We start from the raw sequence: 14,119 nt of genomic DNA on the forward strand, positions 1-14,119 counted from the left end.
AGTCAAGCCCAGGAGTGATGGTCAATTGTTGGAGCCACAAAGTTAGCCAAATAAAATCATATGGCATTAGAGTAGCAAATACTTGCTACCACCCAGTAAACTGGCTTAATAATATAATATAAGCCTATCTCATACAACTGGAAGGGATCCTGAAAGGTTGTTGAGTCCATCACTCAGCCTTCACTAGCAGGACCAAGTACTGATTTTGCCCCAGATCCCTAATTGGCCCCCTCAAGGATTGAACTCTCAACCCTGGGTTTAGCAGGCCAATGCTCAAACCACTGAGCTAGTCTTCTCCCCTTACACTCACACCTTCTTAGGGCATATCTACACTTACAGCATGTGGTGTGAATATGCTCTATGCCAACGGGGGAGAGCTCTCCTGTCAGCATAAAAAACCACCCCCTGTGAGTGGCAGAAACTTTGTCTGCCACCAACATAGAGCTCTGTGCACACTAGCACTTATGCTGGTGTAATTTATGTCGCTCGGGGTGAAATATTAATACCGCTGAGTGTCATAAGTTTTGCCGACGTAAGTGGTAGTGTAGACATAGCTTTAGTAGGGAAAAAATTGCCTTGTGATTAGGGACTAAGACTGAAAACTAGGCACTATTCCTGGTTCTGCCACACGCTTTCTCTGTGACCTTGGACAAACCACTTAATCTAGCTGTGCGTCAGTTTTCCTGTCTACAAAATGGGGATATTAATTCTTTCCTACCTCCCAGAGTGTTGACATACTTCATTGCTGTGGGGTGCAGATCCTATTGTAAAGAGTGCCATGGAAATGCTTATAACTAAATAATCGCATCTCCCCAGCTTAACCACTCCGTGTTTTGTAGCCCCACATCCCCTAGTGGTGCAGCAAGGAATTGTAACAAATAATATGCTTATGCATTGTAACAATTAATATGCTTATGCAAAGCATGCAAAGCATGTGAATATAGGAAGTGACTGAGTTAATGTAGAAGAGGAGAGTCCTAAGAGAAGGAATCACCATACCTGGCTGACTCCTTGCCCTTCCCACCCATTGTCATTCTTATTCTGCATTTCCTTTCTTCACAAAACACTCTGTTCTTTCTGCGCTGAAATGGTCTCCTGCCCCTGTTCCTAACTTACCCCTGGCAACAGTAGGAGAAATCAGAAGTGAGTAACTGAATGCCAGCTAATAGAGTGTGGGCCTTTTCCCAGAAGTTATTTGACAGGGAACCGTTCAACAGAAAGAAGAAGGATTTTCTTATAACTAATAAACTGATTGGCTCTGTTTAGTGGTGGTGCTGGGGGCATGATCTACTTGACCTGTTCTCCACTCACTCTTTAGGTTATTATAAAGGGGGTGTTCTGTCCACGGCGTCTTTCTCCTGAACACTTGTTCAGGTGCTGATCAGTCCTGCGTTTGCTTTCAGATCCTCTACATCTCCATTCGATGCAAGTGGCAAATTGCTGGAAGCTCTTCCAAGCAACATAGTCCCAGAAGACCCTGAGTATCATGGGCATACTCTATTTCTTGTGCATGAGTCTTTGAGTCACTGCAAAGATAAATGGAATCAAATCTGAAGTGGCCCCAAAAAGGCAGCGTTTGGAGCTGGATCCCAGTCTGAATCAGGTTGAGACTAGGGCTCAAGGCTCTAGGCAAAATCAGGGTCATATTCAACGGTGCCAAAACCTTGCCAGCTGCATTCATGGTAGTTCCAGCAGCAAATGGCCAAACTCTCACAAGATCAGCTGTTCTTACAAAGCCTCTAAACTCTCTGGACAAAAATCTTGGTGTGATTTCAGCTATAGCCGAACTGGAATCAGAAAACAAATCCCTTCCACTTAGAGATGTGATCCAGAACCAAAACCTTAAGAATGGTTCAGCTCAAATCCAAATCCCTCCTGATCAAAAACATGTCCAGCGGTTGGGAATTAGAGGTTCAGTGCATGTCCCCTCTCTAAATGTAACCAGGTGGCCCTGTAAAGAAATTATCCCAATTGTTTGCTGTGTCTCCTTTAGCACTAGAACAGCTGCTTACGGAACTTGAGGATTTTCTGAAGATACTGGATGAAGAGAGCCTCAGCAGCACAGCTGTAGTGAAAAAATGCTTCCTTTCCGACCTCCTGCGAGTGTACACAAAGACGAGCGGTACGTGTGGATACAGCACGTTGTGGGTGGGAGAGATGAGTTATATGGGTTTTTTATAACTTGGGACTGGGGAGAGGGGATATGAGAAAGAGAGAGATGGATTTTGTTTTTAAATTGTACACCTCTACCCCAATATAACGCTGTCCTTGGGAGCCAAAAAATCTTACCGTGTTATAGGTGAAACCATGTTATATCAAACTTGCTTTTGTTCTGCCCGTGCCCCCAGAGTGCTGCTTTACCGCGTTATATCCACATTCATGTTATATCGGGTCACGTTACATCGGGGTAGAGGTGTATATAAATTACTAGAACTATATACAAAAATAACCACAGTTACACATTTTTAAAAGTAAAGGATTTCCGAGATTCCTGATCATTTCTGTTTTCCTTGTTAAAACTTAGTTTATTTAATCCACACCATAAGATACAGAGGACATGCCGTTTGGTTGAGTTCATATCGAAGCAGAAATTTTAACTCGTGGAATTTCCTGGTTCTTCAGTGTTTAATTTAGCAATTTAACATTGTATAAATGGTAGTTCTTTGCATTTAGTAGAGATTTAAGGGTACATATGCATGCATGTGCACATATTTTGCTTCTCTGTGTGTGAAAACTTAGCAGCGTGAATGGGACTGGGTCATGAAGACATCTCTTCTTCCCTTTGTTTGCAGGTGGTGATGAGGAATACATTTACATGAACAAAGTGACCTCGGTTAAACAAAAGGATGGACAGGAGAAAGAAGGTGGAGGTATGGAATCTATGGCTATCGAATGCCTGGGATTTAACTTCCCAATGGAGAGAGAATAAAGGGGCATAGGATTTGATCCTGCTCCCATTGAAATCAGACATGATTCCTATTGATTTCAGTGGGTGCAGAATTGAGCCAATGGAAGGGGTGGAAGGACTACCATATTTTTACATATTCCATGCTTTTGGCTAACACAGTGAGGTTATTCCTGGAAGTAGCACTTTTGAGGGCAGTACTTAGGGATAAAAATGTCTCCTTGCTAAGTATGCAGCTTCATGCAACCCTACTGAAATATTTAAAGAAGTCCTCCCATTTCGTATAGACCCAAAGCAAGTCAATCCATGTCTAAAAGCTTTTGTTTGATTACTATGTTCAGCATACTGCTTTGCACCATGCCACTGGTGGTTTCAAAGAGTCTAAACTGGCTCAGGATGAATTATTGATGCACAGAATATACATAATATCCCTCCCGCCACATTCTCAGGAAGTTCCTAGCACTGTATCCTTGCAAACTGTATAAATTGAGAATAATAACCCTGGGTGAAATGCTCGTGATTGTCTTCCAACAGTTTTTCTGACTAGATCCACCTGGTTTTGCATTCACAACATGGGAAGGAATTCTCCAAAAATTCAGAACTATTTTATGCAAACTTGTCCCTTTCACAATATTTATGGAAACTCAAAAGGGCCACTTATCTTCAAAGCTTCATGCTTACAAATATAGATCAGCCCTTTAGCCACTTCCTATCATCGTCATTATTATTCATGTTTATTACAGCCTAAGGGCCAGCTGAGAATGGAGCCCCATACAAACATAAGAGACAGTCCCTGTCCCCAAATTGCTTACCCTCATTCTGTCTTGTCTATTTAGATTGTAAGGGAAGGGGGACAACACACAAGCAAAGTGAACAATATGGTGGCCTGCAAAGGTCATGTTAGTGCCACGATTTTTATTGTGTTTAAATCTGTTTCATGCAGCCAAATTGTGGATTAATGTCAAATGCTTCTGAAAATGAGACATTCTCTTTTTACTATATGTAGGTACAGCCCCATCACAATGGGTCACAATCTTGGTCAGTGCCACTAGTTGCATAATTATAATATTAAACCATAGCCACAGAAGGCCTGCTTGTATCTACCATGACTTGAGCATGGAAATCAGTGGCAATGGAAAGATTTATTTACATGGATTCTCTATCCTGGGTCCCATGACATGTATAAAATAAGGCTTGGCCAGGCAATGCAGTGAGCCATGGAGCTGTGTCAGGCCGTTAAAGCCTGCTGTCATTGTTTTTATTTCAGCCATGTCCCTATCATGGGCCCTGAGCCCCCACTTGCTATCATTCCCTAAAGGATATGGCCCTTGCTCTTTCAACCACTTCCCCAGACCAAGTTAAACTTCTAAGTTTTGTTTGGAAAAACTGAAGTCAGTGGCTTCAGTTCTATGTGTGTGTGGTCTAAATCCTAGTTATGGATGTGTAAAAGACCTCAGTTCTGTGACTGACTGGATGGGAAACCCTGCATCTGTGCAGAGCCCTGAATGGGTGCAGGTGCTGGAATCTGCCTATCCCATCAGTTTCATTCATTCAAGCTCTGATTGTGCTAATGTGGTCTCCTAAACCCATGCAAAGTCCCATTGAAATCAATGGAACTTTGCATAATAGGTGCTGGGTGCATGCTAGCAGATCGGGGCCTGGGCCCATTCACAGTTAGATTGCATTGAAAGCATTCCCTTTAGGAGCATTGCAAGATAAGATGTTTTCTAGAGGTAATCACATCAGCTCAGAGAAAGGGGAAAAAAGCAGGTGAGGGATGGCCAACAACATTAGTGCAACATTTGATTGCACTAATAAGATGACGAACTGAGCAATACAGTCCTTTGTAGGTATCTTTTTATGGCATAGTAATTGAATTCACCCTGGTAAATAACTTAAGAGGCTACAATCTACTTGAAACATAAAGATTGTTCTTTGGTAATACCAGCAGGGAAAATACAGTACAAACGCAGACATAACAGCAGTTTTTTGGCTGGATACAGGAATTTGCTTGGTGAAATTCTCTGCTCTGCGTCATAACGGAGGTCAGACTAGATGATCCCAATGGTCCCATCTGGTCTTGGGATCTGTGAATTATTTGCCTTGTTTGCAGATAATGGAGAGCATAGATGAAATGAAGAAGTAGGACATTTTATTTCTGTTAAAACTGTGCATGTTTACACTATTTCCTCTGGCCTGTTTTTTGTCTTTCTAAATGTCACCTGCCCAAATTCCAGGGCTAGGGGAATTTCAGATCCAGTGAAACCTGTACTAAGTGCCCTGTTATTAAGCAACTTCATGCCTTAAGAGAGAACCTGAAAATGTCTCCTATTGTATTAGGGACACTTCTGCGATGCCTTTGCTGGAAGCCAGTGTAAGCAAACTGGTTTTGTAAGGGCTTGGCTACGCTTATTGAGGGAACGATGCATCGGCGGTTGATTTAGCAGGCCTAGTGAAGACCCATTAAATTGACCGCAGATCACTCTCCCGTCAACTCGGGTACTCCACCTGAACGAGAAACGCAAGGGGAGTCGATGGGAGAGCGTCTCCCGTCGACATCGCATAGTGTGGTCCCCGTGGTAAGTTCAGGGCCGGCTCCAGGCACAAGCCCAGCAAGCAGCTGCTTAGGGCGGCCAACGGTGAGGGGCGGCATGTCCAGGTCTTCGGCGGCAATTCGGCAGTGGGTGTCTCACTCCCGCTTGGAGCGAAGGACCAGCCGCCGAATTGCTGCCAAAGACTAAAGCAGCAGCAGTAGAGCTGCAGATCGCGATTGCGGCTTATTTTTTTTGGCTGCTTGGGGTGGCAAAAACCTAGGAGCCGGCCCTGGGTAAGTAGATCTAAGTACATCGACTTCAGCTATGTTATTCACGTAACTGAAGTTGCGTAACTTAGATCGATCTCCCCCTGTAGTGTAGACAAGGCCTTAGACTCTTGAGTTGATGCTTACAGCTGGTTTAGAAAAAGAATTATTCCTCAAGCAGATCCCTCCTTATAAAGGGAGGAGAGAAGAGCAGGAAACTCCTTAAAGCCCGGCAGGGATCTCACCATACCATACACATCTGATTTACCCTGAAAGTGCCCAAGTACCACAGCAAAAGGCTATATATAAAACCCTGAGATCCCCAGACCCAAACTGTGCTGCATCCCATGGCCAGCTCCTCAGCTCTGTGGAGCTGTGCTGATGCACATCAGTTGAGGATCTGAAAAAAGGTCTCCATCCTGCTCTTGACTTGCTGAGTAGATTTGTGGTGGGGTGGAGGGTGGGGGAATGAATACGGAAAACAAACTATGTATTCCTGGCATGGTGACGCTCATTAGGATGATTCCTAGGCATGTGGTGAAGCCAAACACTCGCTATGCTTAAGCAGATGCTGGCATCACACAAGGAATGCAGAATTTTGAATGAGTGATCACTGCACAAAACGTCACTTGTCCCTCTAGTTGTCTGCAGTGTTTGGAGGGAGGCTGTGTTCTGTGCAGTAGTTACAGATTGGCAACGTGATTTTTGTGCTAAAGCTGCACCTACACAGCGCACTTCTTGAGAGAGGCTGGGTACCTGTGAATGTGCTGGTCACCAACGGGTATGTCGACACTGCAAATTACAGTCTGTGGTGATGAGCCACAGAGCCTGGGTCAGTTGCCTTGGGCTCAGGGAGCTAAAAATCACAGTGTAGACATTGTCTCCAGCTGGAGCCTGGGCTCTGAAACCCAGCGGGGGCGAGGGGTCTTGGAGCCCAAGCTGCTGCTGCCACTTTTAGCCCCGCAAACCGTTGAGCCAGGCTCTGAGACTCTGTGCCATGGATTTTTCTTTGCTGTCTAGATATGCCCAGTAAATCGGAGTCTCCTCATCTCTCTCAGAACAGTTTCATGGTGCCAGGGCCGCCCAGAGGGGGGGCAAGAGGGGCAATTTGCCCCAGGCCCTGAGCCCCACAGGGGTCCCCACAAGAGTTTTTTGGGGCCCCTGGAGCGGGGTCCTTCACTCGCTCCAGGGGGCCCGTAAAACTCTTGCGGGGCCAGGCCCAGGAGCTTCTTCCGCTCCCAGTCTTCGCCGGCGGGGTCCTTCCGCTTCGGGGCGGAAGGACCCCCCCGCCAGCGAATTACCACCGAAGTGGGACCCGCTGCTGAAGTTCAGCTCGGTCTTCGGCGGTAATTCGGCGGTGGGGGGCCCTTCCGTTCCGGGACCCGCCGCTGAAGTGCCCCAAAGATCCGCGGTGGGGGCCCCCCCGCCGACGAATTACCACCGGAGACCGGGCTGCACTTTGGTGGCGGGTCCCGCTTCGGCGGTAATTCGGCGGCGGGGGGGGGCCCCCGCCGCGGGTCTTCAGGGCACTTTGGCAGCGGGTCCCGGAACAGAAGCCCCCCCCCCTCCCCGCTGCCGAAGACCCCAGGCCCCCAGAATCCTCTGGGCGGCCCTGCATGGTGCTTCCCTTTGGGTTCTCCTCTCTAGGAAATATCCCCCTTGATGTCCCATCAAAAAAGCAAACAGGGTGTTAGGAATCATTTAAAAAGGGGATAGAGAATAAGACGGAGACTATCTTATTGCCCTTGTATAAATCCATGGTACGCCCACATCTTGAATACTGCGTACGATGTGGTCTCCTCATCTCAAAAAAGAGAGGGGCAACTAAAATGATTAGGAGTTTGGAATGGGTCCCCTATGAGGAGAGATGAGAGGCTAGGACTTTTCAGCTTGGAAAAGAAGAGACTAAGGGGGGATATGATAGAGGTATATAAAATCATGAGTGATGTGGAGAAAGTGAATAAGGAAAAGTTATTTACTTGTTCCCATAATATAAGAACTAGGGGCTACCAAATGAAATTAATGGACAGCAGGTTTAAAACAAATACAAGGAAGTTCTTCACGCTCACAGTCAACTTGTGGAACTCCTTGCCTGAGGAGGTTTTGAAGGCTAGGACTATAACAGGGTCTAAAAGAGAACTGGATAAATTCATGGAGGTTAAGTCCATTAATGGCTATTAGCCAGGATGGGTAAGGGATGGTGTCCCTAGCCTCTGTTTGTCAGAGGGTGGTGATGGACGGCAGGAGAGCGATCACTCGATCATTACCTGTTAGGTTCACTCCCTCTGGGGCACCTGGCATTGGCCACTGTCAGTAGACAGGATATCGGGCTGGATGGACGTTCGGTCTGACCCAGTACAGCCATTCTTATGTTCTTTCCAGGAGCGATGGTACTGAAAGTAGCACTCCTGATGCATCATAGAAGAGGGAAGGCTCCCGCACCAGCTAGTTAGCAGGGTATTTGCAGTGTAACCATGGGGTGCCTTGGTAGGACCATCTCTTCATTTCTGCATGATGCAGTAAAGCAGCCTTTTTCAAGGCTGATGATCAGACAACTGCGCCTTAAACCAGGGGAGGCCTAATTTGAATGTTAACTGTGCAAGGAACCGAGCAGCTTTGCTTGTCATGGTTGTGCCTAGCAAGCAGATGTATTCAGTTGGTATTCACTGGCTGAGCTGTTTGGCACATGGCTGCCTCTGACCTTGTAGCTTAATGAAATTGTCCAGCATTAACAAGGAGGGAAGCAGAGAAGTTTCACCACAGGCAGCAGACAGCCTGGGGGATTACGTCACTGTGTGTTTCGGATTGTACCGATGCTTCTGCCACCGTGCCAGAGGCTCATTATAGGATGCAGATTCAGAGCTGTCATTGTGGCTTCCGAGACTGAGACTGAAATGGAGCAGTGCGGGTCCAACTTTTATTTATAAAACACAGAGAAATATGCAGCGAAGTTCATGCCAGAGTCTTCTGAACCCCATGGTAACCTGCCCTAGGAAAGGCACAGCACCCTGACTGTTCTAATTTATATTTTCCCTATTCACATAGGGAGTGAGGCTGGGCTTTTAAAAGGAGCCTACAGAAGTTAGGCAATCCATTCAAAGGGAGCTGGGCACCTAATTCCCTTGTCCATCTATGGCACTTTATATGCCTCCCTTTAGTGTAGTATCTTTTAATGTATTTCTCTGCACAACACTCCAGTGAATTAGGATAGTGCTATTATATCCATTTTACAGATGGAAAACTGAGGCCCAGAAAGACCAACTGACTTGTGCAGGGCCACACGGGAAGTCTGTGGCATGGCAGGAATTGCACCTGGGTCTTCCGAGTCCCAGATTAAAACCTGAATCACTGAAATATCCTCCCTTCTTAGATCTGTTGGAAACGCTTCCCCCTACACAGAGTGCCAGGTTCTCAGCTGGCATATACCGATGTAGCTCAGTGCAGCTATGCTGAAAATGCCCTCTGAGGGTTTGGCCCTATATATTTTTTCCTAACAATCTTTTCCTCGGCTATTAAGTCCTATATAAATGCATTAGTTACTAGTGTTACCATTCTCATTTTATGATTAGAGTAAGTGGACTTTGCACCTTTGTGGCAACCTTTGTGCTTGAAGTGAGTGGTGTTATCCCATTTTATGGATGTGGAAATGGAGGCACAGAATCGGAGATTAGCCCGATCAGAGGGTGTCCGTGGTAGAGCTGGGAATAGAATGTACTCTCGGAAGATCCCCTAACATGCAGCCCCCTGCTTTCTTCACTATGTCACACTATCTCCCAAAAGCCTTTGATGTTCCTAAGGCCAAATCAAGATGGCCAACCGTTAGCTACGACTCATTTTACAGAGGTGACAAAATTCAATAGGAACAGTTTTTTGTACAAAATAAATCTGTTCCTTATGTTCTAATTGTGGTGCAATAGATCGATGACGTATGTATTCCCTACAGGGAAAGAACTTTTGAAACTTTCTTCTTTGAAGGCTTTCGGCCAGGACCTCCACTGAAGCCAGTGCGGCTACATGATTTCCACCAACTGAGAATCTGGCCCTTTGTTTTTAAGATTGTTAGTGAGTGGAACTGGGAGAGTGAAAGTGATTTTTTTTTTTTTTTTGCCTGCAAGTGAAGCCACGTTCAGCAGAGTAATAACAGGGTGAACGTTTTAGAACAGCTTAATATAGACATCATCATTACAAGTGAAGTGATTTTTATTTTAAAAGACATTTTGGTCTTCATAGTTTTCATTCCAAGAGGAAAAACATTCCAAAACAAGAAGAGCATCTACCAAGAGAACTGGTTCTTTAGCTGTGGTGCCATAGCACTGTATTCATGGCTACGGTCTGAAATGACATGGTCACCACGAAGCATCAAAGGCAGACTCTGTAATTAACACCCTGCTTCCTACTCAAATATAACGTAGCACACGGATGTTGCTGCACCACTGCTAGGTAATAAGTGCATTGCTGGGACATGCCACATGTCATTATTCCTGCTTGTTTCTGTTTGTAGCACTGGATTGCGGAGAGTCTTTGTCCAATGGGGAATCAGGACACCATTCATCTCCTCCTCAGAAGAGTCTGCCAGACCTTCCTCCTCCAAAAATAGTATGTGTTTGATTCCTGATTGCTCTTTCTTCTCTCTTTTTCTCCTTTCACAGTCTTAATATTTAATCAAATCTACCTCTAATGATAGAATTTTATATTTTTAAATTCTTCATGGCACATACTGGCTCTAAGCACTGACAATTTTTTAAATTATGCAACATATAAAGGCAAACAGCTTAGTCCTGGTAAGTTTCAAAACAGGTTTAGGTAACTAAGGGAGAGATTTTCAAAGACACGAGTACAAGTTAGGCACCTAGCAGCCAGTTGTCTTTGAAAATCTCCTTCTAGATGGGTAGCAGCAGCAGCAATGGTTAGACTGCCTGGGAGAAACTTACAAAGGCCAACAATCCTCAAACTACAGGGCATTCGGGTAATCACCATGGGGTGTCAGGACAATATTCTTTCTCTGTTGTGTAACACTGCACTTGATCACTGCTATGGAAGACAACGGGATTTGCTAGCATCTGGCATTGTCCACTTTCCGAGACAGGCCTGACCCTAGACCATTGTTCCCTTCCCGTATGGCAGTTTCTTACGAAACCTGCAGCCAAGTGGATGTGTGAGAAAGAGGAAGAAGATGTGAGTATTGGGACCTGCTCCCTAGGCAAAAGCAGAAAGGAAGCTTGATTAACGTTGCTGTTCTCCTTGCTACACTGTAGGTTTTAATCCTTTAATCCTAATTTAATCCTATTTCAGGGGGAGTCAGATCAGTCAGTGTCTCACCACAGAATTCAAATGAGTTTGTTATGTGTAAGACTTGGAAGAAAATTTGCAAACTCTCCTATGATGAAGGGCTCATGTGCCCTTCAAGGGCTTCCTGGCCATGTCCTCTGATGGCCAGGAAGGAGTGGAGTTTAAGGCACTTCTCTTCCTTTTTCTTTGGGCATAGAGTGCCGCTGCTACCTAAGACTATAGCAGCCCCCGCATCTGCTCTGCAGAATGCGGTGTGGGGTGGGGAACATTATTGTGCAAGTTGCAGCCTGAGTGCAACTTTCTCTCTGTGCATACTTTTTGGTGCTTGAAGGTTTGCATGTGTGTCTTGAGAGAGACCAGTTATACATGATTCAGGTTTCCCTGAGACTTTGTACAAAAGAAATCTACAACCAACATTCCCTTGGATTTTTCCATGGGCCAGTTATAAATGTAATTAGGTTACAGTTCATCACAATCAGCTTTCAGTGGGATTTTGTTTCCTTGCCAAAAGAGCAGCCCTAGCTATCCTCCAGAGACACTGACAAGCGGGGCTTACTGTGTAGCAGCCGATCAAACATGGGAATCTCAGCAGTAAGGACTTTCTGATGTAAAAGGACAGCAGACTTGAAAGAGGGGTTAGTGGGTGGGTGGATGTGGGGATGTGTGTGGTGACAGAGAGAGGGGGTAGAGTTTGCTAGGGGCTCACTGGAGAAACTGTTCCTTTAAAAGGAAGGAGAAGTCAGAGGGTCAGAGAAGGGATTACCATAAAGGGTTTTAGGGAATCTCTGCTGTAAAGGAGTTTAAGGGTTGGATGTCACTTCGGGGTGCTGGGAAAATGAAGCCTGAAAAGGAGAAAAGTAGGGCTGGATTAATACAGAAGCCTTTTAGATGCTCAGCAGTTGTCCTAATGGATGCGTTCCAGAGCCTGCGGAGTTTTTCCAGCTAACCCATCTGGCTTAATTGTTAACGCTGCCCATGCTCTCCATGCTGAGAAGGGACGGCAGCCCTGGCCTGTGACTGGGAGCAGTGATCTGTGTGTCACTGATTCCGATCGCAAGGGGCGCTGTTCCTGGTGGAGGTGGTTGCGGCATTAGCAGTAGCAGGATGGGTAAATGAGGACACAGGCTGGGGTAGCAAAAGAGTCCCGTGCCAAAAGGAAAGCCTGCCTGAGGATCAGCAAGCAGATGCAGCTCTTATCATGCAGCCTGTGCTGTGCGACATGGCCGGAGGAGCTACAGCTGCACAGGCTGAGACACACACTGGCTCTGACTGTGGGAAACTTCGAGGCAGCTTCTCCTGGTTATTCAGTGGAACAAATACAGGAATGCACCTCTAGCTCAGCACAGTGTAGGCATGGGAAAAACCACTGCCTTCCTCCTGCCCCTACTGTTGCCTCCAACAAATCAGTGGCTCCTTCTTGATACCCCTCTTTAATTCCTGTCCCATTAAATGAAGATTGCCTAGTTATTGATCAAAAATGCAAGTCTCTCATGCTCTTGTAATGACTCTTACATCCAGTCAGTTGAGTTTGAACCTAGGACCTTCAGTACCGAAGCCCCAGCATATACAACTCTAGCTAAAGGAGCAACTCTATTAGATGGTAGCAATAGTAGGATGTTATCCTCTATGTGAACCAGCCACTAGCGAGGAATGTGGCACACACTTTATATGTGTGTTACACTCTCTCCATTTGGCTTTCTTTTCCTGGTATACATGTAATGGGATTGACTGTCTGTGCTCAAGGGAGACATCCTGGGCTGGATGGGCAGAGGTCAAGATGATGGTGCTTTGGCAGAACGAGGCAGGACATGCTGGCACTGCCCCTGCCTGCTCTGCTCGTCATTTGGATTCACATTGATTTTTGAGAGCAAGCAATTCGACTGCATATTTAAAGAGGGATGAAGCAAGTGAATGAATAAGACTAAGGGTATGGCTACACTTACGGTTTGCAGCGCTGGTTATCCAGCTGTGTAGGAGCAGCGCTGGTGTGTGGCCACACTCACAGCTACCAGCGCTGGTGTGTGGCCACATTTGCAGCATTAGCAGCGCTGCTGGGAGCAATGCATTATGGGCAGCTATCCCAGCATTCAAGTGGCCGCAACGTGCTTTTCAAAAGAGGGGGGTGGAGTGGGGTCTAGTGTGACAGGGAGCGGGGGGAGAGAGAGGGGGGATTTTTGGAGCCAACACTGTGTGTTTAGCTTCCTGACTTGAAAAATCAGAACACATTTCCAACCCCTTAGTCTTAACTCTTAATTGCAAAAAGCCTGCAGCTCCCCGCTGTTTCACTCCCTCCCTGCCTGCAATCTCATTTGATTGTTTACAGCCAGGTACAGATGATCACAGCAAACAGGAGCTCTGTTTGTTTTTTAGATAAGCAGTTCAACGGAGCTCCGATCGTCCGTTCTGTTGCATTCACTCTCCCTGCCTGCCTCTCATTTGATCGTTCACAGCCAGGTACAGATAGCTCCTGTTTGCTGTGATCAGTGTTTGTTTTTTTAGATTAGCAGTTCAACGGAGCTCCGATCGGTTCTGTTTCATTCACTCTCCCTGCCTGCCTCTCATTTGATTGTTTACAGCCAGGTACAGATGATCACAGCAAACAGGAGCTCTGTTCGGAGCTCCGATCGGAGCTCGTTCACAACAAAACAAAGAGAGGCTGCATAACTAAACAAAGAGAGTAATTTATAAAAGCATTCTGGGATACACCTTATACCCTGGAGGCCAATCACAGCGCTGGTGTGTGGCCACACTTGATGACCAGCGCTGCAGCACCAGCGCTGGAATCCTTATTCCCCATGCTGAGTGAGGTGTACGGCCAGCGCTGCAGCCAGGGAGTTGCAGCGCTGGAAGTGCCCTGCAGGTGTGGCCACTTACTAATTGCAGCGCTGGTGGAGGCTTTCCAGCGCTGCAAATCGCCAGTGTAGCCATACCCTAAGGGTATGTGTACACTACCTGCCGGATTGGCAGGTAGCAATCGATCTAGCAGGGATCGATTTATCGCATCTAGTCTAGACGTGATAAATTGACCCCTGAGCGCTCTCCTGTTGACTCCTGTACTCCAGCTCGGTGAGAGGCGCAGACAGAGTCAATGGGGGAGCGGCAGCAGTCGACTCACCGCAGTGAAG

The 14,119-nt window shown here is 46.3% G+C and overlaps 1 protein-coding gene across 3 annotated transcripts in view; it reads left to right on the top strand.

The window, feature by feature from the left end:
- The window catches only part of AFAP1L2 (actin filament associated protein 1 like 2), a 111,531-nt gene that overhangs the window by 64,337 nt on the left and 33,075 nt on the right, over positions 1–14,119 (top strand). For all 3 annotated transcript variants that reach the window (XM_045023977.1, XM_045023976.1, XM_045023978.1), the window contains exons 2-4: positions 1,994–2,122; positions 2,793–2,870; positions 10,207–10,301. In XM_045023977.1, the coding sequence (XP_044879912.1) occupies positions 1,994–2,122; positions 2,793–2,870; positions 10,207–10,301 (302 nt within the window). The remainder of the gene's footprint in view (positions 1–1,993; positions 2,123–2,792; positions 2,871–10,206; positions 10,302–14,119) is intronic.

The sequence above is a fragment of the Mauremys mutica genome, chromosome 7 (genome assembly GCF_020497125.1).
Source record: "Mauremys mutica isolate MM-2020 ecotype Southern chromosome 7, ASM2049712v1, whole genome shotgun sequence".
Lineage (NCBI taxonomy): Eukaryota > Metazoa > Chordata > Testudines > Geoemydidae > Mauremys > Mauremys mutica.